Raw genomic sequence first — 25,410 nt, forward strand, 5'->3', positions numbered from 1 at the left:
TTAGTATAAAACTAGTAATTTAGGCCCCTAGGCATATTTTTCAGAGAGGATCTTTTAAACTTTGTTAATTGCAAAATAACTACATTGCCCATTTGCCATCACCATAGAGGCTTCTTCTTATTTTATTTCTGGAGAAAAAGGAAAGATGCAGCTGGCCAACCAGTTTCTTTGGCTAGAACTTAAGCTATCCTGCTCTGCTTTGCCCATTACCATTTTCTTAAAGATAAAATTACACAAAAATCAACTTTCAAAGTCTGAAGATCTCGTTATGCAGCAAGATACCTGTGCTATAGTGGAACATACACAGGATTAGCAGTGATAAGTTATATGCCACTTACTAAAAGTGAACTTCAGTTTTATCAGTTGTGAGTGGAAGATAATATTACATGTCTCAGAGTTGGCGTAAGGAGCTGTGAGCTAATTTATATGAATTGACTTTTCAAAAATCAAAATGTTATACAGGTATACTTATTTTTAAGTGATCTCTATTATAGTCATATAGTGAAACTAATGCAATTGAATGCCTTGTACTTCCTTATTCATTTGGGATCTCCTCTTGATGAAATTTCTATTCCTAGGTCTAGTTGATTGTGAAGCCGGTGACCACTTGCTTGTCTTGTAATAGGCTCCTGTATTCTGTGAATCATTCCCCCTTACCCAGCTAATCTTTTGTAAACTCAAGACACTGAGCCTAGTATAATTTAGAGCCTTTTAAGGCTCTAAAAATACCTAAAATTGAAGTATCATGACCTTTAAATTGGAAAAAGAAATGTAGATATAATTGGGCTTCTAAGTTTTCTAAAAGTCAGCCATGGACAAGTGAAGGGAGCAGAATCCACTCTCTTTGATCTGAGAATGTAATACAAAGTTCCACCTACTGGGTATGTAACGTTGGGCAAGTGTAAACGTAACTGCCTCATCTGTTTTCTTATCTGCAGAAAGAAAGTCATAATGTCTCACTATATTCTTGTGAGAATTAAGTGAGGTCACATCTATAAAGTTTTTGGTACACTGCCTGGCATATAGTTGATTGTCAGTATTGATCACCACATTCCATCAATTTAAAGGACCACCATCAGTCCTTAGCCCTTCACATTTGCACAGGGCTTTGGAATTATTCCCCCAAATCACTAACCTCCCTATGCTTATACAGAATGAAACTTCAAATGTTTTTCATAAGCTTATACATTTACCTCTGACAAGACTCAAATCTCAAGCAAGGATATGGAATTTTTGGTTGGGATAAAGCCACAAAATCTTATGATTGCTAATAGAATATAATATGCATAATATTCTATAAAAATATAATGTTCTATATGCTATCTGCACAACATCTATTCCATGTAAATGTATGTATTGTGTCTTTAAATACAAGAATCTGAGCCAGTGGAATAAGAGAGTCATACAATAAGAAGCAAAAGGAAGTGAGACAGAATGAAAGTACAGCAGACAAATGTCTTTCATCATCTCACACTAGAGTGTGAACTTTTTAAGTCAAAGGGGAGCTTAATTGCTTCTGCTTTTTATGCTGTTCTCTCTCTCTCTCTCTCTCTCTCTCTCAAACAAAATTTAGAGTTCAATGCATACGTATGATGTAGTTTCGTTGTAAATTGCCCAAAATGAACAAGTCATTGAAAGAGCCAAACCTCATTCAGGTGTTCAGGCTCCAAGTTCAACAGTACCAAGTCACCTTCGTGTTCCCAGTGCTTCTGCATTCTAACTGGACCCAGCGTGTCCAGCACTGCCATCTCACTACCTCTCTGCTTATCTGTTTTTACACAGGGAACTATGGAGAGAGTGGGATGGAAGCTTTCAAAGATATGTCAGCCAAGGAAGGAATTTGCATCGCTCACTCTTACAAAATCTACAGCAATGCAGGGGAACAGAGCTTCGATAAGCTGCTGAAGAAGCTTAGGAGTCACTTGCCCAAGGCCCGGGTGGTGGCCTGCTTCTGTGAGGGCATGACAGTGAGAGGTCTGCTGATGGCCATGAGGCGCCTGGGTCTAGCAGGCGAATTTCTGCTTCTGGGCAGGTGAGTGACAATGAGAAAATTCACATGAAGGTAATGCCAGGAATTTGGCAACACCAAGGGTATCTTCTGGTGCATGAGGACAGATGTTTTGGAAACTTAATGCGTGTGGTAGAAGTAGAACTTAAATATCATAAAGCACCAGAGCCTAGAGATAATCATAGAAAAGAAGTGGATATGCTATGTGCTGATTACTGATAACAGGAATCAACACATGAAGATGAGTACTTAAGTCTTAAAAAAAAAAAGTGACTGTAAGGAAATGAGATGGGTTCTTAGATACTTGGATCATTTTGTAATTTCCTTGGGAGGTAAATGTTTTTCAGATTTTTTTTCTGTTGCTTGTGAAATTGATTTTGAGAATGGCTAAACTAATTTGTGTTGTAATAGAGAATCATAGAATTTTGAGTTTTACACTGTTACCAGACAAGTTCCTAAAACATTAAATTCTACTGGGATTGACTTTAATTATCTGGATAATCCACTAGATTGGCACAACTCAGCTCATTCCCTGCTGATGCTGTTGAATCAGTATATTAGAGTTTTCTAGAGAAACCAATATAATGATATGTGTGTATGTGTGTATAGGTGTGTGTGTATGGAAAGAGAGGGAGAGAGAGAGAGAAAGAAAGTGAGATGAAAGAGATACACCTAGAGGAGCCAATGGTATAGTTCTGATCTGAACACTGGCAGGCTTGGGGCCTAGAAAGAGCCAATGTTTAAGTTCAAGTCTGAAGGCCAGAAAAGACCAATGTCCCAGCTCAAGCACTCATGTAGGAAGAATTTTCTCTTACTCAGTCTTTTCTATCCTACTCAGGTCTTCAACAGATTAGATGAGACCCACCCACATTAGGAAAAGCAATCTTCGTTACTTAGTGTATTGATGTAAATGTTAATGTCATCCAGAAGCACCCTCATAGACATACTCAGAATAATGTCTAGCCAAATATCTGGGCACCCCATGGTCCAGTAAGTCATCATATGATATTAAACATCACAATTCATAAAATGACCCCATAGTTTGACCATGAGAATGTAGTTCACTATTCTATAACTTTGAAAAGTTTTGTTATTGCATATCTTGTCTTAGTAGGCAGCCAATTGAAAAAATAGAGAAAACCTTGAGAACCCCTGCATCTTTCACAATATTTCTGTCCAAAATAGAAAGCTAACTCACTTGTTATTAACTTTTGATGGCTCGTTAAAGAAAACATGCTTCCTTTATTTTCTAAATGCCTAACTGACCTTCTGTGATCAGACTTGGCTCCTGTCTGGCTACATTTTATGACAGCCACTTTATGTACCTAATGCTTTTCTGTCTGACCTGATGGCAGACTATTTTAGTATGAGGCCAACTATCCTTCATAAAAATGATATTGAGTGAGATTCCTTTTTCACTGATGTCATACATTTTGTCTAAAATCATCCCTAGTTGGAAAGAGTGAAAAAAAAAAAAAAAGAAAGAAAAAGTGAGGCACCAGTTAGTTTCATACAACCCAGGAGCACTCCCACTCTGGTATTAAATTCCAAAGTGCAGTGTTAGCACTGGGATAAAAAGAATAGGAAAGAAAGAAGCCGGCTTTTAACAGTCCTCTTTTTCTAGTAGAGTATAAGAGATTCTGTAGCTCCTGTCTGCTGCATTGCCAACATTAATAAGATAAATCAGCTGCATTTGTTTTTCAACCATATGATTTGTTAACAAGTAAATGTGGGGTTTTTGTATATTTTTTATTGGAGTTTGATAACAAGTAAATGTTTTTTGATTACATGTATATAAGGGAAATATGTAGGTATTCACTATATTTACTACTTTCCATCTATATTTTTATTGCCAGCAGCACCACAAGGCCAAAATTCAATATTTTATATATATATATAAACATATATATATATATGTTTATATATATATAAATTAAGATTTTAAGTGAACTCTATACCCATCATGGGCTTCAAACTTACAACCTCAAGATCAAAAGTCATTCGCTTTACTGACTAAACCAGCCAGGATCCCCTATTTCATATATTTTAAAGTTTATTTTGTATATGCTATTTATAAGAAGTTCTCTCCACATCTTTGATTCATGTAATAGTAGACATAACCTTTAATTAAATTTCTTAATTCCTTCATTTGATTGGCTAATAATAATCCAACATTTACTTGAGCACCAGTTCGTTTCATCTTAGAAGAGTTTTGTTAGAAAATCTTTCTCACTCCAGATTAGAAAAAAAATATCTCCCTGTAGTTTCCACCTCTTGGCTCATATTCTTGTCTTTGAAAGTAACTTGTGGTAGTCTTGCAGATATTTGGTAACAGCATGGTCATTAGTCCCCTTCATCTTCTCTTTGAAACATTTCTACCTCTTCCATTTCTACATGTTCATGGTGAAATGAATATTAACCATTTATCAAGACCATTAATGGGATCATTTATCAAATGCTTTGTGCTAGTTACTACACTAAGCTCTGTATAAACATTATTTCATGTATTCATTTGATAGATATTGACTAGCTACTATATGTTAAGATACTTGGGATACGTCAATGAATAAAACAGACAATACTTGCTACCTTTATGGATCTTACAGATGGTAAATTAGAAGGTAGCAAGTGATATGAAAAAAATCAAAGAACAACTTCATGTTGAGTACTAATATCATCTCCATTTTATAGACAAGGACTCTAAGACTCAATTTATTTATTTATTTTAAAGATTTTATTTATTTATTCATGATAGACAGAGAGAGAGAGAGAGAGAGAGAGAGGCAGAGACACAGGCAGAGGGAGAAGCAGGCTCCATGCCGGGAGCCTGACTCAGGACTCGATCCCGGGACTCCAGGATAACGCCCTGGGCCAAAGGCAGGCACTGAACCACCGAGCCACCCAGGGATCCCCTAAGACTCAATTTATATTGAAAACTAGAAGGCCATATAGATATATGTGTTGAAAACAAATATAAGTGTGTAATTCTAGAGACTGAGCATTCAGCACTATGTTCTGTTACTTTTCAGTAAATTTTAGGCATTCCTATTCATAAGAGTGGAAGTCTAGTATAGTGAGCAGAAAGGCAAAAAATAATAGTTTTAAGAGAGAATTTAGCACATCTACTCACTCTCACTTTACAAGCAAGGAAACTGATACCTCAGAAGTTTAGAAAATGTGGTTAAGGTCAGACAAGAGCCCAACTACTGTGGACCTAATCCAGTGCTTTTCTCTACTAGACTGTCTCCTGTAAAATAGAAACAGCAAAGAAGTTGTCTGATAGCAAACTCCCAGTTCTTCACAAATATTGAGTATATAAAGAAAATACCCTAGATCATTAAAATTTAAGATAGCATTTTTATTTTAATGCTCCTTTCTACAAAATTCAATCACCCTATAACTCCTATAGTTGACATACAATGTTACATTAGTTTCAGGTGTACAACTTAGTGATTTAGTATTTCTATGGGTTACATTATGCTCACTCGAGGTATACCTACCATCTGTCACCATATAGTGCTATTGCAATATCATTGACTATATTCTCTATGCTGTGCTCTTAATACTTTGAGATTATTTTGTTTGCATATATTCTCCCAGTCTTCCTTTATGCTCCTTCCTTCCCCTACCCAACTCAGGCCCAACTTAATATGGTTCTTAGAAACTAGAAGTCAAGGGGCACCTTGGTGGCTCAGTCGGTTTAGTGTCTGACTCTTGATTTCAGCTCAGGTCATGATCTCATGAGACTGAGCCCCACATCTGGCTGTGTGCTGGGTGTGGAGCCTGCTTAAGATTCTCTCTCTCACTCTCTTTCCACTACTCACACACACATGCCTGCTTGCTCTCATTCTCTCTCTCTCTCTCTCTCTCATTCTCTCTCTCAGAAAAAAAGAAAAAGTAAAAGAAAAAAGGAAAGGGAAAAAAAGAAATTAGAAGTCAAAGCTATGAGAGGGGAATCTATATTCAGAACTTCCTAGAGGGTCCCATTTAACAGCCATAGTTATAAATATGTCCAGTTGCTTTGGGACAGCCATGTTTAGTAGGTCATTCAACTGAAATATATGGTGAGACTAGTAAGATAACTCTGCTGCTGAGATGACCTCATCCATCAACATACCTCACCATCTGTGCTGCACATCAGAACAATGTTAGAGTGATATAGACCTGGCCACTGGGTCTTCTCATTTGAACTCAGGATAATCTGTTGTCTTATTGCCAATAAAAATGTCCTGTCTAGGTCCCTGAAATAGTCTTGCTAAACACTTTGGCCTTGACAGCAGAATGGGATCAATAATGTGAACAGTAATAACATTTCTAAAGGGGCTAATTTTTCTAGAATGGATACCGTGTTCTAGTTCTTGGCCTGAGAAAATATCATTTGAGTTATATTATTTACAAGTTTAAACATAAATATGAACTTGGAAACAAGGACCAACTTTTAGCAAATTAGCTAAAGATTGTTTTTATCTTGTCTATAATTAACTAAAACCGTGTATCTATTTGAATTAAGAATCTCTGTCCTTCAATGTGATGATTATTACCATGCTGCAAGAGGACATGTACTTAAATTACAAAACTGTTTGGGAATTATAACCAGTATTTCTTGTCAGAAGGTTACTCTTCATCAGTATTTTTCGAAATGGAAGGGACAAGAGCTTATTCTAAGAAATAACTTTGTGGATAGAATTACAAACAATTGTTCTGCTAAAATTATTATAGAAGTATTATTCAGAGGTAGACATTAGTCTTCATCCTTGCATATTATCAGAGCATTCATTCTAAATTAAAGCCCCTTTTAAAATAAGTATACTTGTCTTCCAATGGGCCAGTGTCTTTTAATCATAATAAGAAACAAAACCAAAACTTATTTTCATTGAGTTGCTGTTATGTGTCAGAAGACAAGGGGAGAAGGAAAGAGAAGGAGAAGGAAAGGAGAGGAAATTATGAGAGGAGATGGGAGGACGAGAGAGAGAGAGAGATTAATGTTGTAAACAATGCTGAATATGTTAACTTTTAGATACCTTTGAGTTTGGTAATAATGATGCCATTTTTGTACGGGAGAGGATTGAGACTCAGAAGTTAAATGACTGGGCAAGATTACTCCAGTTTCTTATTCTAGTGGCCATTCTAAGTATCACAAAGAAGTCTTAGCAACATAAATTTTTCTACACTTAGGATAAGCTCCATTTAATTTCGCTTTATTGCTGTTTTTGTTTTAGGTTACCCTTTGAAGGTTAAATACACTTAGTAAAATGCCTTGAAAGTTATTGAAATTAGTGATTAATTTGTAGTGCAAATAAAGCCAGCCAAACTATGCTCCACTTTGCCTGCAGTTTTCTGTTTATCTACATGAGTTGGAAAGGCCAGACTAGTTGCATATGATGCAACAACATAAGATGTTCAGTCCATAAACAAGCAATTGTCTAGATGTATCTGCCTCAGGTTATATGTAAAACTCTCTGAACCATGAGAGTTGAGCAAAAGGATAAGAGGAACTTGTGTGAAGAAGTTTGGAGAGATGCCTAGGAGACAATGTTTTCAGCCTTGTGGTATTTTGATTTTTATCCCATTATTAGAGAATCCTCTTTTTTTGTGAGGATAAGAATATGATAGGTGTTATATTTCAAAAGATAACTTGGGTATGGGTTGTGGATTAGAAAAAATAGGGTAGTTACAGACGAACCAGTTTCCCTAACAAAAATGATATGATGATGAGGATCCCTGGGTGGCTCAGTGGTTTAGCACCTGCCTTTGGCCCAGGGCGTGGTCCTGGAGTCCCAGGATCAAGTCCCACATCAGGTTCCCTGTGTGGAGGCTGCTTCTCCCTCTGCCTGTGTCTCTGCCTCTCTCTCTCTTTGTGTCTCTCATGAATAAATAAATAAAATCTTTAAAAAATATGATATGATGATGGACTAAGTCTCAGATTGAGCCACTTACTAATTAAAATGTGCTTATTATGTTTTTGTTATGATAGTAGCAGGATATATGCATATGTCCAAACTCATCAACATGTATACATTGAATATATGGATTTTTTTGTGTATTATGTACAACTCCATAAGTTGAAAAAAATCAACAGGAGCTATTGGGCACATTGGATATTGCAGATGAGCATGGGAAAGATGTCAAGAGTAACTCGTAAGATTCTTGTGTTTTATAACAAGATGAATGATGATAACTTTACTGAAGTGAAGAGAGTTGGAAAAGAATCAGGTGTGAAGTAGAGAATAGATCATGAGTTCAGTTTTTATTAAAATGACCTGTTGTATGTTTCAAACATAAATATAGCCAAGAAATCAGAATATATGAGTCTGTGGCTCAAAAGAGATATACAGGCTGTAAATAAAAATGAGTGAATCATCTGAGTAGTTTAGATTTATGAACAGAAGTATGAGTATGTAGAATTCAAGTGGAGGAAGTCTAAGAATGTGGCTTTGAAAGGGATCTCAGAATGTAATGATTGGAAAAAGGATGAACTATGAAAAGGTGATAGGGAGAAGACAAATCCAGAGATGGAGGAGGAAAATGCAGAATATGTTCTGTCATCCCAGCCAGTGGAGGAGAATGTCTAAAGGAGGGGCCACCAGTGTCAAGTAATTCTAGAGCAAGTGAAAATAATACTGAAAGGACCTTTAGATTTATTGAGGTATATTTATTAATTGGTGATTTAGCAAGACATGCACAAATGGAGAGATTAAATTAGATTCTGAATGAAGTAGCTAAGATGTAAGGAGGTGAGAAAATGAACCCATGACATATAAGCTTCTTTTTTTTGAAGTTAAACTAATTTTAAAAAAGGAGAGTGGAGAATGATAAGACTATCTCTTGAGGAAAAATGAGACAAGTTTTTAATATAGTCAAGTTTTTTTTCCCCCAAAATGTAATTATGATCATGAAAAAATGTTAACAATGAACAAAGCTATACAGTGAAAAGCATTTACATATTTATATCTGTATTTATACACAATATTAATAAATTATTCGGTACTTGCTAATTGTATAAGGGAAAACTGGCATTATAATATTTTAATTTGTACTTCTTAGTTATGAGTGAGTTTCTATATCTTTCATGTATGAATAAGTGATATATTTATATTTTCTCCAAGCTTCATGCCTTAGTCAATTTTTTCTGTTTATTTCTCCTTATTAATTTATACAGAAGTACTTTATAGATTAAGGAAAGTGGTTCATTGACATATGTAGCAAATATTTTCCCTCTTGCTATTTGCTTTTGACTTTGTTTATGACATTTTGGACAATGCCAAACTTTTTCTTTTATGACTCACAAGGATTTGTATTTTGCATACAGAGGCCAGTCACAGAGGTTTAATTTTAGGATCCAAGTAGGATAAGGGAGTTTAATAAATGAGGGAGAACAATTAATTGTGCAAAACCCCTAATATGTGGGAATGCGTGGCATTTGAAGCATAGATGGAGGAAGCAAGCTGAGAAGGTCAACTCCAGAAGTGGGACATAATTTTTTTTTAAAACGAGGTTGATATGGTTAAAGGTTTGAAAATATAAAAGTCACTTGATAACCCCTCTATTATTCATAATTTTGGAGGCAAGAAGAAATTGTATGTGTGTTGTGGAGTTGGGAGTAGCAGTGATTCGAGAGATTATGAGTAAAGGTTGGAGAACAAGGAAAACTACACTGTTAATAAGTGGTTTTATAGGTTATCTTTATTTTATATTATTCCATCAGTGACAAGCAGTAGGGAAAAAATGATCTGGCTATACTATCCTGGAGAAATACTCTTAAAATAACAGCAGATTTAACATTTGCATACGTACTTTCTCATCAAAGATTGTAATGAATTCTCACTGTTGGAGTTTTAAACGTTGATTAAACAACAGCTCTGTTCTCAAATTAAAAGCCAATGGGAATGAGTCATGGAGATTAACATACATATCAGTTAATTAGAGACCAAGTCTTTGATCTGTGACCAAATGAACCTCCTAACACTGCCACTCAACCCTAGAGTCACAGGCAGAGCTGGACAATAGCAAGAGTTTCCTGCTTTAGAAGATGGCTTTCAGAATGACCAAAGGAAGACTCTTGGATTCAGAGGACAGACTGCTCCATAAAAAGAAGAGGCTGAGTCACACCTGGTGTTTCCACCTCACCAGACAAGCCAATCACTCATTCCAAGGGGGAAGGGAGGGAGATGGTAAAGACAAACTGTGTGCTTTCTTTCCATGCTTTTCTCTCCTGGAATGTGGAAATCTCTCTGGAATGCTACTTTGTGAAATTCAAAGAGTGAGAAATATTCTTCTTTCTCCATCCTTTCTGAAGTAGATAAAGAATATTAACTTGACTTTACAGATGAAGACACTGAGCTCAGAGACATTACCTGTCTCATTAATATCACTGTGCTTATTAGATGTGCAGCTGAAATTTAAATGAAACCAGTTGCTTTGTAAGGTGCTATGGATCTGGCAACTGAAAATGCCCAGAAGGAGAACAAAAGACCTTGATGTTATTGGACAGAGAAAGGTTCCTGTGTGAGCAATGAAAACAACAAATGACTACAAAGTCCTCTTCCAGTACTAGGGCTTGTGCTTTACAAGCATCTGCATCTCAGAGGATTCTGGTAGTTTTAAGATGGATTGCACTTGCAAAATATGTTTAAGTAAAATTTAAAATAATTGGATGATAATAATAGCTCTTTGTGGGGTGCTTTTTGTGTAACAAGCACTGCCCTGAGTGGTTGGTTTTCCTGTATTAATTTATTGACTTTTCATAACAATCCTATTTGAATAGTGTTATTATTAACCTTATTTTATTGCTGAGGCACAGAGAAGCAAGCAATTTGCTCAAGATCACACACGCAGTAAGTGGCAGAGAGGGCATTAGAAGGTAGTCTATATCCTTGACCACCATGATAAACTATTTAGATCATTGATAATTCTTAATTTCAGTAATAAACTTGATTCTTATGGCATAAAGATAAAGATTACTTTATTTTTTCTATTATTAAAATAGACAATCTTTAATAAAGAAAAATAGGAATTAAAGAGGATTGTGAAAGAAAGATCTCCCCTCCACTTCCTCCTTCTTAAGATAAATAAAACCTAGAGCAATCCAACATTCTATAAACCAGAAGAATTCAATGATTAGGCAGACTTTTCAGTCTGCATTACCATTTTTCTATGGAAACAACCCAATGAAATTTAGTTTTCAGCAAATAGAAGAGTTTAAGTTTACTTTATAAGAAAATCAAGTACCCAGATTGGCAAGGAAGAGGTCAGACTTTCACTCTTTGCAGATGACATGATACTCTATGTAGAAAACTCAAAAGTTTCCATTAAAATGTTGCTAGAACTGATAGAAGAATTCGGCATAGTTGTAGGATATAAAATCAATGCAGAGGAATCTGTTGCATTTCTATTCACCAGTAATAAAGCAGCAGAAAGAGAAATCCAAGGAATTGATCCCATTTACAATTATACCAAAAACCATAAGATACCTAGGAATAAACCTAACCAAAGAGGTAAAAGATCTGTACTCTGATAACTATAGAACACGTATGAAAGAAATTGAGGAAGACACAAAGAAATGGAAAAACATTCCATGCTCATAGACTGGGAGAACAAATGTTGTTAAAATGTCTATATTACCCAAAGCAATGTACACATTCAATGCAATCCCTATCAAATAGCACCAGCATTTTTCACAGAGCTGGAACAAATAATCGTATAATTTATGTGGAACCAGAAAAGACCTCAAATAGCCAAAGTAGTGATGAAGAAGAAAACCAAAGCTGGAGGCATCACAATTCCAGACTTCAAGCTGTATTACAAAGCTATAATCATCAAGAGAGCATGTTACTGGCAATAAAACAGTCACATAGCCCAATGGAATAGAATCAAGAACTCAGAAATGGACAAATAATTCTATGGTCAACTAATTTTTGACAAAGCAGGAAAGAATAGCCAATGGACAAAATAGAATAGCCAAAAAGACAGTCTCTTCAATAAATGGTGTTGGGAAAACTGGACAGCAACGTGTAGGAGAATAAAACTGAACCACTTTCTTACAACATACACAAAAATAAACTCAAAATGGATGAAAGACCTATATGTGAGACAGGAATCTATCAAAATCCAGAAGAGAACACAGGTAACAATCTCTTTGACCTTGGCCAGAGCAACTTCTTACTAGACAAATCACTGGAGGCAAGGGAAACAAAAGCAACAATGAACTATTGGGACTTCATCAGGATAAAAAGCTTCTGAACAGCAAAGGAAACAACAAAACTAAAAGGCAACCTACTGGATGGGAGGATATTTGCAAATGACTAGAAAAAGATTTGGTATCTACAATCTATGAAGAACTTAAACTCAACACCCCAAAAAATACAGCCAATAAATGGGCAAAAGACATGAACAGACATTTTTCCAAAGGAGACATACAAATGGCCAATAGATACATTAAAAAAAAATTCAATATCACTTACTATCAGGGAAATACAAATCAAAATAACAATACTGGTCAAAATATGGAAAGATCCCAAATGTCCACTGACTGATGAATAGATAAAGAAGATGTGGTGTATTGGAATATTACTCAGCCATTGAAAAGAATGAAATCTTACTATTTGCAATGACATGGACAGAACTGGAGTATATAATGCTAAGTTAAATAAGTCAGAGAAAGACAAATACCGTATGATTTCACTCATATGTGTAATTTAAGAAACAAAAGTGATGAACATAGGGAAAGGGAAGGAAAAATAAAATAAGATAAAAAAGAGAGGGAGGCAAACCATAAGAGACACTTAACTATAGGGAACAAACTTAGGAGAGGTGAGTGGGGAGATTGGGTAATTGAGTGGTGAGCATTATAGGTGGTGAGCATTACTGAATGTAATGACACTGGGTGTTAAATGCAACTGATCAATCTTTTGAATTTTATCCCCTGAAAATAATAATATACTAAATGTTAACTAACTTGAATTTAAAGAAAATCTTAAAGAAGGAGGAGGAGAAGGACTGATCAAACACCTGTGAAGAAACAAAAGCAAATGTAGAATATTATTCTGTGGTGAAACCAGATGAAGTTCATTTATTCTTCCATTGTTTTCTGGAAGACTAATATAATTTGGTGCAGTGACTATCTTATGTACATGTTTCTATTAGTTGGAGGACACTGTGATAAATCATTCTAAAGTAGTAGGTGGCTAACTTTGGTCCATAGGTCAAATCCCCCTCCTGTTTTTGTAAATAGTTTTATTGGAAACACCACACTCATTTACACAAGGTCTATGGCTGTTTTGGTGCTACCTTGGTAGAGCTGAGTGGTATAACAAAGACCACATGTCCTATAAATTCCAAAATATTTATTATATGGACCTTCACCAAAAAAAAAAAAAAAAAAGAAAAAAGAAAAGGAAAACAAACAAACAAACAAAAACAAACAAACAAAAAAAAACCTTGCTGACCCCTGATCTAGAGGGGTTTTATTCCCGTCTGTTGAGGTAGTTCTGCTTACTTACATACATATTAGAACCTTGAGTATTTATTCAGCATAGTCGTGGTTTGCACATAAACTTCACATTCTTTTCAATTCTCCTTGAGATTTGAAGGCCCCTGCTGGATCATGGGATCAGACAGTTCTAGGAATTTTGGTTAGAGTTAGAGGCACAGAACTGGGTGCTATGTTTATCATGGAGAGGAGACCAAGAACAAAGGAGTCTTTAAATTTTTATTTTAGCATTCTGGAACATAATGTTCAAAGGAATTGAAACATATGATACATTTGAAATACCTCTTTATTCAATCCTGAGTGATTTAATTTTATCTAAAGTTAAAAAAATACTAAATTTAATAAATAATTCAGTGTTTAGTTATAAATATTAATCTTTCTAATAAAATTATTTATATTCCTCTCATTTGCTATATCAAACTGATGACATAGATTAAAAGTTTATCCCTTCTCTTTCAATCTTCCCCATTTTCCTGAGAGTTATTTTAAAAATTTAGTTATGTAATCCTTCTGCATAATAATCTTACTTGACTCTCTTTTTCTTTCATATTCAAATTTCTAATTTGGCATACATGGCCCTTTAAAATATGGCCAAATCTGCCAATAATTTCCTATTATACTCAGGGGTGAGAGTTAAAATATTTAACAACTAGTGAGACATAGGTCCAACTAGAACAGATGAGAATCCTAACCAATGGGTAAATCTGTGCCAATGCATGCCACCTGAATAGTGAAATTATTATACTTCTACATTCCTCTTGCTGCTACCAACTCCTTATCTTTCCTATATCAAAACTCTTATAATTCCCCAAACATACGCTTGAAGTATTGCCTACATGGTCTTCTCCTTGGAATGATCTCTCTGTCTTTTACTATGAAACTCAAGTTTGTCATGCGAGCGTGACCCAACAGTTTCAAAGACTTCCTAAATTCTAGTAGGACTTCCAGAGATCCCTTAAAGCCCCTAAGACTTTCATTTCTATTTTTCTGTTTTCCTCTTCCTCTTCTCCACTGGAATATGAGTTCCCTGAGGTGTGTACGCAAAGGTTTATTGGTCTCTGTAACATCCAGTCCCTAACATGTTATTAACATTTAAGAATAGCTGTGTCCATAGAGGAAAATCAAGTGTGGCAGTTTCCTCAACTCCATCAGCCTAAGTAAAAGGCAGGCTTCTCAAGCATTTAGGGAATAGAAAACATCATGTGAATGTAGGCCACTCTGCAAGGAAGCAAACTACAAGCCCCGTGGCAGAGGGCAGAGGTAATTCCTAGGACATACTCTCTATGATTTCACAGGAGACATATACTTCTTAGATTTCAGTATAGAATCCTGAGCTTCTGGCCCTCACAAAACACATCACTGAGAAATGAGGCACTTTCTGTGAGGCTGTATCATGCAATCAACTAATCAATCACTTACAGTGGGAAAAGTCAAATGATTAGTAAAATGGTGAGGTAAAGAATGAACATGTTTGGACACATGTCTCTGCCATTTCAAAGGAAAGTTTCAAAGTTTTAGCTTCTTGTGAAGGGAAAGAAAACAAGTTTAGTTTTCTTAGTACTCTGACCATGATGCATTAGCCTTGCCAGCTATGGTGAATGTAGAATAGAAATGGTTCCGTTATTTGTTCAGAACACTTGAAAGAAAGTTCTATTGTCTTCTATTGTGTTATGACATGAATGCAAATCTTTATTTTCCAAGGTGGTTTGTAGAGACTCTCAATTTAAGATTCTTGGACCCTTAAATCTGCTGTGTCTGTTTGTTTAATAGGCAAGTTTTTAGAGCAGCTTTAGGTTCACAGCAAAGTTGAGAGGAAGGTACCGACATTTCCCATAATCTCCCTCCCACACACATGCATAGCCTTCCCATTATCAGTATTCCCCACCCACAAAATATATTTATTACAACTGTTGAACCTACATTGATACACCATTGTTATCCAGAGTTCATAGTCTACATTATGTCTTGCTCTTGGTGTACATGCTGAGTGTGGAGAAATGTATAATAACATGTATCCACCATTATAGTTATACAGAGCATTTGCACTATCCTAAATAACCCTCTCTGCTCTGCATATTAATTGCTCTCTCTTTCTCTCCACTAACCTTTGGAAAAGAATGATGTCCTTACTATCTCCATATTTTTGACTTTTCCAGAATGTCATATAGTTGGAATCATATGGTAGGTAGTCTTTTCAAATTGTCTTCTTTCACTTAGTAATATGCACTAAATTTCACCCATGTCTTTTAATAGCTTGATAGCTCATTTCTTTTTAGTAAATAATATTTAGGAATAATATTTCATTGTCTGGGTACCAGTTTATTTATCCATTTACCTACTGAAGGACATCTTGGTTGCTTCCAAAGGTCAGCAATTATAAATAAAACTGTTATAAACATCCATGTGCAGGTTTTTATGTGGGCATAAGTTTTCAGTTCATTTGGGTAAATAGCAAGGAGCATGATTATTGGATTATAAGGTAAGAGTATATTTACCTTTGGAAGAAATTGCTAAACTACCTTCCAAAGTGACTGTATCATTTTATATTTATATCAAGAATGAGTAAAAGTTCCTATTGCTTCGCGCAGTCTTGCTCTTATAATACACACATTCCCACCACACCAAGTTTTTCTTTATTTTTTGTTTTTGGCATTTTGGCTTTTTTTTTTACTCTGAAAATGTTTTGCCATTTTTTTTTCATGTACATAATCAAATACGATTCTTTTATAGATTCTGGAGTTTCTTCTTTGATCAAAAAGCTTTCCTGAAAAAAAGTTTTCTCTGAAAGCAACAGTGTTTGTTTTACCTTTATTCATTTAATCCAACCTGATTTTTTTCTTTTTTTCTGAAGTTTTTATTTATTTATTTGAGAGAGAGAGAGTGAAAGAGATAGAGCATGAGTGGGTGAGGGGCAGAGGGAGAAGCAGACTCCCTGCTGAGCAGAGAGCTCAATTTGGGGCTCAATCCAGACTTTCCAGGATCGTGACCTGGGCTGAAGGCACGCACTTAACCAACCTAATCACCCAGGTGCCACCAACCAGAATTTTTTCCAATTAAATCTATGCAGTAAGAGATCCATCATATTTTCTTTAAGATAGATTCTCAGGTGTACCTTCAGGGGTTATTTTTTTTTAAGATTTTATTTATTTATTCATGAGAGACTCAGAGAGAGGCAGAGACATAGGCAGAGGGAGAAGCAAGCCCCATGCAGGGAGCCCAATGGGGAACTCAATCCCAGGATCCCAGGATCAAGACCTGAGCCAAAGGCAGACACTCAACCACTGAGCCACCGAGGCATCCCCTTTGCAGGGGTTATTAAATAAATAATCCTTTCCTAGTGAAATAACAATGTTTCATATATTAAATTTTATACTTTTAAAATTAAATATTTCTGTAAACTATTATATAATTTAAAATTTTTCTCTTTATTACCACTGTTTTGTTTTTTGCTAGTGGCAGAGTGTTTTTACTAAATTATCTTTTTAGTGAACTTTAATAACTAGTAAAGCAATGCCATACTAATTATTATTTCCATAGTTTTTTGTTAAATATTGTTCATCCCTAAAAACTTTAGGATTATTTTTCTAAATATGAAATTCGGTTTCTAAATATTAATTTTTGAAGGCTTGAAATTTTAATGATATTAGATGTTCAAATCCAAAAATAGGGGATGGATTTTAGTCAGATTTTTATATCTTTTCACAAAGATAGATTGCTTTATGAAAATTTTGTATTTTTATTGAATTTTTACTCTGGCAGTTTTTGTTAGCATATTTTTACGTCCAGTATAGTATAGAGAAAAGCAATGTGATGTTTGTATAATTCAAATTCCTTTTTTTAATTTTTGTAGCTTTTTCCATAAGCTACAAAGCTTTGGATTTTCTAGATATGCAATAGTTTTGACACAAAATAATTGATCACTTTCTCTCCATTACTTATACTAATTAGGTTATTTTCTCAACTTAATGTATTCACTCTAAAACTCTAAAATCTAAAATCTCTAAAACACTGGTGTAAAATAGTAATGATAACAAATATCCTTTCCTGTACTTGATATTGATGAGATTAGTTTGTTATTTTACTACTTAGAATGGAATTTTTATATTACTGTCTTTAACATATTTACTTATTTTCTTCTTTTTACATTGTCATTTTAGCAAGCATTGGTGCTCATATCTTCAGATCCAAATACACAGACTAAAGAATAAACACACAGAAACACACATTCATACAAACTCTCAAACTTAAATTAGAACAGATAAAATAAGATGTGAAATTAGGAGCCTAAGTGGTAAATTTGCAGTGTGCTCTATCATAAAGAATACTTTTTAAAGTGACATTTGGATTTGTTTCAAGAGGGCAATCTAAACACACCAGTTTAGCCTTCCTCCTGCCTCCAAATCCATGAAACTGACCTGCCATTTCATTTAGAGTAAAAGCCACAGCCTTTATGATATTTTACCAGATTCCCACATATATATCTCCCAGCCCATGTCCTGTTGCTTCTCTCCTCTCTACTCCAGCCCAGCCACAATGTTCTTCCTACTGTTTCTCAAAAAAAATCCAACTTACATGTCCACCTCAAGGACTATATATTTAGTGTTCCCCTTGCCTTGAAACAGTCTTTTCCCAGATATTCTCATCACCAGCTAATTTACCTGAAGTCCAGTACATTCTATGCTACATAATTTTCTTATTCACTTGGCTTATTGGTTTCTAGTCTGTGCTAGAAGTTAAACTCCAGGAGGGCAGGGATCTTTATCCTTTTGTTCATTGCTTTATACTCTGTCTTTGGAAAACCACCTGGTACCTAATAAGCGCCTAATAAAATCATCTTTAAGAAGCTGGAGAGGGGCACCTGAGTTGAGCTCATTCTGTTAAGTGTCTGTCGTCAGCTGAGGTCATGATCTTGGGGTCCTGGGGTCAAGCTCTTCATTGGACTCTCTACTTTGTGGAGAGTCTGCTTCTCCTTCTGCCTCTGTGTTGGCTCATGGTCTCTCTCTCTCTCTCTCTCTTTATCTCTCCCTCTCTCTCTCGTTCACTCTCTCTCAAGTAAATAAATACAAATCTTTTTGAAAAATAAAAAAGAAAATCTGGAGAATGCTTAACTCATATTTTGGCAGAGAGAATTTTTTTTTTTCATTTCCCTGTTAGGACTCTGGAATCATCAGAGATCAGAGAGAGCAGGTCTGGGAGAAAAAAGAAGTTTCACATCACCAACCAAGTAAGAAGTTTTATGATATCAGAACAGCTGAGCTAGTTCCCTTGCTCTCAACAGCCTCATCATACCTGCACACTCTTTGAACAGTTGTTTCCTCCTTTGTCCCAAAACAAAGCTGCGGGTAGAAAAAGGGGCCTAATATATTTGGACAAAATTAAAATCTAAGAGTTCTAGAGATCTCCGTGAAATATGAGGACGTGTATGGGGGTGAGTTATGTAAGACCCAGAAAGATAAGATGTGCTTGAAGATTAGGGTATTAAAATACAAAAATGCTGATAGGGAACAGTGCCAAATGAAGTCATGGCCCAGGAGGTGGCCCTGGGAGAGGGTGACTGAGTTAATGTAGAAGTAAATGGTACCACCATTCACTCACTGATCATTACTTACATGAATGTCAAATTTACTAGGGTTTCAGTGTTTTTAGTGTTCAGATGTCCACATATCTCAAAAAAAAAGGAAATATGTCATTTGTACAAATCACAGCCCAAGAAGAAAACGTTATTAAAAAAATCCATTACAAATAAACCTTTTGTCTCCCACAATAGAATTTTAGTTCTGATAATATGCCAAAAAACTTATAAGATATAACTACATTTAATATGGTAGTCTCAAGAGATTACTATAGCTTGACAATTCCATTTTTACATTTTTGCAGTTTTTATAGCAGGCTGGATTATGTGGCAAAACAATTGAAAAAGTCAGTGGTGGAAATTCCTGTGGGAAAATTTCATTTTTTAAAATGTTGCAAATCTTATGACTTTTAAGTAGACTAGGAGGATTTTTTTTTGGCTTAGAATTTGCTACTGTACATTTTGAGGCAATATCATAGCTATAACAGTGCAAATACCTTATATTTCTGTAGTTTCTTTAAAGATTACAAATGCTTTTATGTGCATTATGCAATTTAATCCTCCTTGCTCAGTAGATGCATGATAGTCATCAGTGAAAATATGTCCAGATGGCTGAAAATGGACATCAGCCATCCAAATAAGCACTAAACTGGTAGCCACCAAATGCAGGCTAATGGGTCCTTAGAAAGATTTAATGAAAATTTCAAAGGTCCAAAATGAAATTAGGCAAACAAAAAATTATGTGTTCATGTCTATTCATTTGTATCTGTGTATTAGTTGGTGTCTGTCCTTATTTTAAAAATAAATTTTCCAATCATTTATTTCTTTAAGTATTTATTTGGTATTTATTATATTGCAACACTATACATTTAATATAAGATAGCAAAAGTGACCAATGTAACCTTGTCTTCTGGAGGATTTAAATGAATAACAAATCAAATATTTAATTCTTTGTTTTTATCTTTATTGAGTTATAGCTGATACACAATATATTGCACACGTTTAAAGAATACATCTTTGATGAGTTTGGGTGAATGCCTAACCTCTGATGCCGTTACCACAGCCAAGGTGCTAAACATATCTATCATTTCCAGAAATTTTCTTGTGTTTATATGTATTGTGTGTGTTTTAGTAAGAATACTTAATGAGAGATCTATCTTCTCAAAATATTTTAAAAATATTTTAAAGCTTTTAAACTTTATTGTTAACTAAAGATACTGTATTGTTAACTATAGGTACTGCAGATCTCTAGAACTTATTCACCTTGTATAACTAAAACTTTATATCCATTGTAAAACAATTCCCCACCAGCTGCCAGCAACCACCATTTTATTCTTTCCTTCTATGAGTTTGACTTTTTAGAGAACTCATACAAGTGGAATCATGCAGTATTTGTCCACCTGTGACTGGCTTATTTCACTTAGCATAAGATTCTCCGGGGTCATCCATGTTGTAATAAATGTCAGGATTTCCTTCTTTTTTGTGGCTGAATAAAACTTTATTTGTATGAATATACCATATTTTCTTTTTAGAAAAAATATTTTATTTATTTATTTGAGAGAAAGAGAGCAGGAGGCAGGAGCAGAAGGAAAAGCAGACTCCTTACTGAGTGGGGGAGTCCAATGCAGGGCTTGATCCCAGGACCCTGAGATCATGACCTAAGCTGATGTCAGACACTTAACTGACCCTCATATTTTCTTTACTTACTTGTCAACGGAAAGGTGGGTTGTTCCCATATTTTTATTATTGTGAATAAAGTTGTAATAAAATGTGGAGATACAGATATCTCTTCAAGTTTTTATTTCAATTTTTTTGAATATACATCCAGAAATGAGATTACTGAATCATATGGGACTTCCATTTTTAACTTTTTGAGGAGCCTCCATACTAGTTTCTATTGTGGCTGCATCATTCTACATTCCTACCAACAGTGTATAATGATTACAATGTCTGCACATCCTCACTGATACTTATTTCTTGTCTTTTTCATAAGAGCCATCTTAACAGGGATAAGATGATATTTCATTGTGGTTTGACCTGGGTTTCCCTGATGATTAGTGATATAAGGCACATTTTCATATATCTGTTGTCCATTTGTATTCCTTGGAGAAATGCCTATTCAAGTCTTTTGCCCATTTTTTTGTTGAGTTATATGAGTTTTTATATATTTTGGTTATTATCCTCTTATCAGATAAAGGATTTGCAAATATTTCCTGCCATTCCATAGAATGCCTTTTCAATCTGATTGTTTTCCTTGCTGTGTTGAAGCAAAGTTTAATAAGTGCAGTGAAGAAACCATTTTTTTTTTGTTTTTGGAAGTAAAATATTATTTAATAATTAGTGATAATTTGTTTTGCTAAAAGTTGGAAAATAGAAAATTTAATTGCCAATGTTCTGCTGACTTTAAATTATTTTGTTATCATAATGGTATTTGTGGATCACCATTCAGGACTTCCCCATGATGTGCCTATATTTCTAAAGACACTATTCCAGGAGTAGTGATGAGTTTAAAAGCCAGTTTGACACCTACAGTGAGACTTGTCTTTTTCTTTTATATAAAAATAATTCCTTCTTGTTATATAACCCAGTAACTACCAAAAAAATACATTGTATTTGAGTTTCAAATTAGAGTGCAGAATATAGTTAACATTTATAATATATATTACATATATGTATGTATATATGTATATATAGTGTGCTCATTTTTATATGCATGAATACTGCACACATAATCATTTGTGTAAACCTAAACAACATATTTTTAATCTTAGATATGTAAGCTCATATAAGTCAATACTCATGAGTTCTTATGAAAACTACCACTACTGACCGTGAGTGTAGTCTAAAATAATTGTGTGCCCTACACAATTCTTAGTACCTCATCTGATGTGTTTAGGTTTTTTCCTTATATTTTCATCTGCAAATTTTAATTCTTTTTACCTCTCTGTTGGCTGTTCAATTTACCTTCATGATCATCCATTATTTCGATTAATGGTCTAAAGATCAACTGAGCTGGATCTTGAATCCTTTGTTTAAGTTAAGGTTGTTCTTTACTCAATTACTGCTGAATTTTTTCTTCCTTGATTTACACCATTTCTGCTAGTCAATAAGGCAAATGCCACCCAAACAATGTAGAAAGATTTTCACTATTTCGCCTAGTTGCCTTCAATTTTTCCTACCAGAGGCACTATGTTAGCACTAGCCCAATCATTCAGGAATACTAGAGGCAGTCCTATTTGCTTTATTTACCACTCTGTCATGTTAATTATATTAATTCAGAAATAAGTTATGTCTTAAATCAGCAAATCAATCTTTCTACGACTTTTATCAAGACAAGGGAGTAGATATCACTTAACATACAGTTGTGGGTCTCTCCCATAATATCTCAACAATCCCTGTAAAATAAGATTGACAACACAAATCACAAGTGGGGTGCAATGAATGTTATACACTTGAAAAGGCTGCTTTGTGTTTTAAATATGAATAAATCATTCAAAATATGAAAGAGAGGGGGCTCCTGGGTGCCTCAGTTGGTTTAGCAGCTGCCTTCAGCTCAGGTCATGATCTCGGGGTCCTGACAATGAGCCCCGCATTGGGCTGTCTGCTCAATGGGGAATCTACTTCTCCCTCTCCCTTTGCCCTCCTCCTGCTCATGGTCTCTCACTCAAATAAATAAGTAAGATCTACAGAAAATATGAAAGAGGAAAGACAAGCTGGACTCAAATGATTATGTTTTAGAATTAAGTTTATTAGGGTAAATACTGGCTTAAGCCATAAGAAAGATTATCCCTGTTTTTTTATTTCTGAAGGAACACTGAAAGAAGATAAGGTGGCTTGGGTTTTAGTGAGTGATACTACATGCTTTCTTTGATATTTTCAGTCATCCTACTTTATTTCACCTTTAACACACTGCATGTTCAAAGTATATATATTTCCTAAAGGATGATGGTTAAGAATATCCAGTCTAACAAATACACGTATAGCACCCCCTCACACACACACACAAGTGCATAGACACATGCAAAAGCTGCTTAATGATTTAGAACTTTCTAAATAAGCCATAGAACTTGTGTATGGGTTGGTAGGGGGAAGGACAAAACACATAAAGGTTCAAAAAGATGGAAGGATTCCTTCATATAATCTAGCCCTGGAGGCGGTTATTATCCACAATTCTTCTCTTAAACCACTGCAGCACGTTGTGAAGCTTTAAAAGCCAATCCAAACAACTTCCAATAATGAATGTTGAACACTGGCATTTAATTCCACTTTCTCCTGAATGCCTCCAAACTGAATAAAGTGAGGTTTTTCCTTAAATTATATGAAGACAAAAAAAATGAAAGAAAACATGATAAAAACACAAATCGTTAAATGGATAAGTGGTAGAAAGAAAGAATGAACTAGAAAGAAAGCCAAATTCTCAGCCAAGAAACAAGCCAATATATAATACAGAACACTCCCAAAGCTCAGGAATTTGTTATGGTAGCTACCTCTGGAAGCTAGGCTTTTAAAAAAGCAGAAGTAATTGAAATTTTGCATAAGCTTAAACATCTCCAGAATCCCACTTGGATTCTGGCAGAAAAGTTCAAATTTATTCAGAGTATAGGGCAAAAAAGAGGATCTTTGGATTGAAGGGCCCAAGCCAGTTGAGAGACAAGCACTGTATTTATGGGGAAATAAGTAAATGTTCACACACCAAACATTGACAGCCATAGTCCTCTTCCTTATTTGGGATGCTAACATATAGGCAGCCAGATCTTTCTCTCTAAGCAGAGGAGTGGAAGTACCTTCTACCCTGAGACATGTGACCAGCCTTACTTCAGGGATGGCCCAATGAATAGCCCAGTAAGGACTGCCTGGTAAGAAATCCACAATAGACAGAATTTAAAGCAACAATCATACAGACAGACACTTGCTAGGCTTGAGAAAAGCATGGAAGACATCAAGAAGAACCTTCCCTCAGGGATGAAAGAGCTAAAAAACAATCAGGGATAAATGAAAAATGCAATAACTGAGATTCAAAACCAACTGGATATAATGACCACAAGGATGGAACAATCAGAGGAATGAATGAGTGATATAGAAGATAGAATTATGGGAAATAATGAAGCTGAACAAAAGAGAGAAGAATGATGGATCTCAAGAGTAGATTAGGGAGCTCTGATTGCATTAAAACTATAACGTTCATATCATAGGAGTCCAGAAGAAGAGAGAGAAAAGAGAGAAGAAAGTTTATTTGAGAAAATTATAGCTGAAAATTTCCCTAATCTGGGGAAGGAAACAAACATCCAAATCCAAGAGGCACAGGGAACTCTCACCAAAGTCAACAAAAGCAGGCCAAAACCAACACATGTTGTAGTTAAATTTGCAAATTATAGAGATAAAGAAAAAATCCTAAATGCAGCAAGACAAAAGACGAAGTCCCTAATTTACAAGAGAATACCCATAAGGCTAGCTACAGATTTCAAAGAAATTTGGCAAGGCAAAAGGAGTGGTATGATATAGTCAATATACTAATTGGGAAAAATCTCCAGCCAGGAATACTCAATCCAGTAAGGCCATTCAGTATAAAAGGAGAGAGAGTTTCCCAGCAAACAAAAAATAAAATAGTTTGTGACTACAAAACCAGCCGTGCAAGAAATATTAAAGGGGACTTTTTGAGTGGGAAGGAAAGACCAAAAGTGACAAAGACTAAAAAAAGAAGGAAGAAAATTTCCAGACAAAACAAGTAAAAAATGGCAGTAAGTACATATCTATCAATAATTATTCCACATGTAAAATGGCCTAAGTACTCCAAATAAAGGACATAGTATATCAGAATGGATTTTAAAAAAAGCAGGAATCATCCATTTGCTGCCTATAAAAGACTCATTTTAGACCTAAAGACACCTGCAGATTGAAATTGAGGGGATGTAGAAAAATTTATCATGCAAATGGACATGAAAAGAAAGCCAGAGTAGCAATACTTATGTCAGAGAAACTAGATTTTAAATCAAAGACTGCAAAAAAGAGATGAAGGGGGACACTGTATCATAATAAAGGGGATTATCCAACCAGAAGATCTAACAATTATAAATATTTATGCCTCCAATTGTGAACACCCAAATATATAAAACAATTAATAACAAACATAAAGTGACTCATTGATAATAATACTATAATAGTAGATGACTTTATAACCCTGCTCACAATAGCTAGAGTAACAGGCACATAGATCAGTGGAATATAATAGAACTCAGAAATGGACCTACAACTCTATGGTCAACCAGTCTTTGACAGAGCAAGAAAGAATATCCAATAGAAAAAAAAATAAGACAGTCTATTCAACAAATGGTGCTGGGAAAA

At 35.0% G+C, this 25,410-nt stretch overlaps 1 protein-coding gene across 1 annotated transcript in view; it reads left to right on the forward strand.

The window, feature by feature from the left end:
• GRM5 (glutamate metabotropic receptor 5) overlaps positions 1-25,410 on the forward strand; it is a 516,157-nt gene that overhangs the window by 206,134 nt on the left and 284,613 nt on the right. Inside the window, exon 3 of the mRNA XM_038568353.1 lies at positions 1,783-2,032. Coding sequence (XP_038424281.1) covers positions 1,783-2,032 — 250 coding nt within the window. The remainder of the gene's footprint in view (positions 1-1,782; positions 2,033-25,410) is intronic.

Source organism: Canis lupus, chromosome 21 (assembly GCF_011100685.1).
Source record: "Canis lupus familiaris isolate Mischka breed German Shepherd chromosome 21, alternate assembly UU_Cfam_GSD_1.0, whole genome shotgun sequence".
Lineage (NCBI taxonomy): Eukaryota > Metazoa > Chordata > Mammalia > Carnivora > Canidae > Canis > Canis lupus.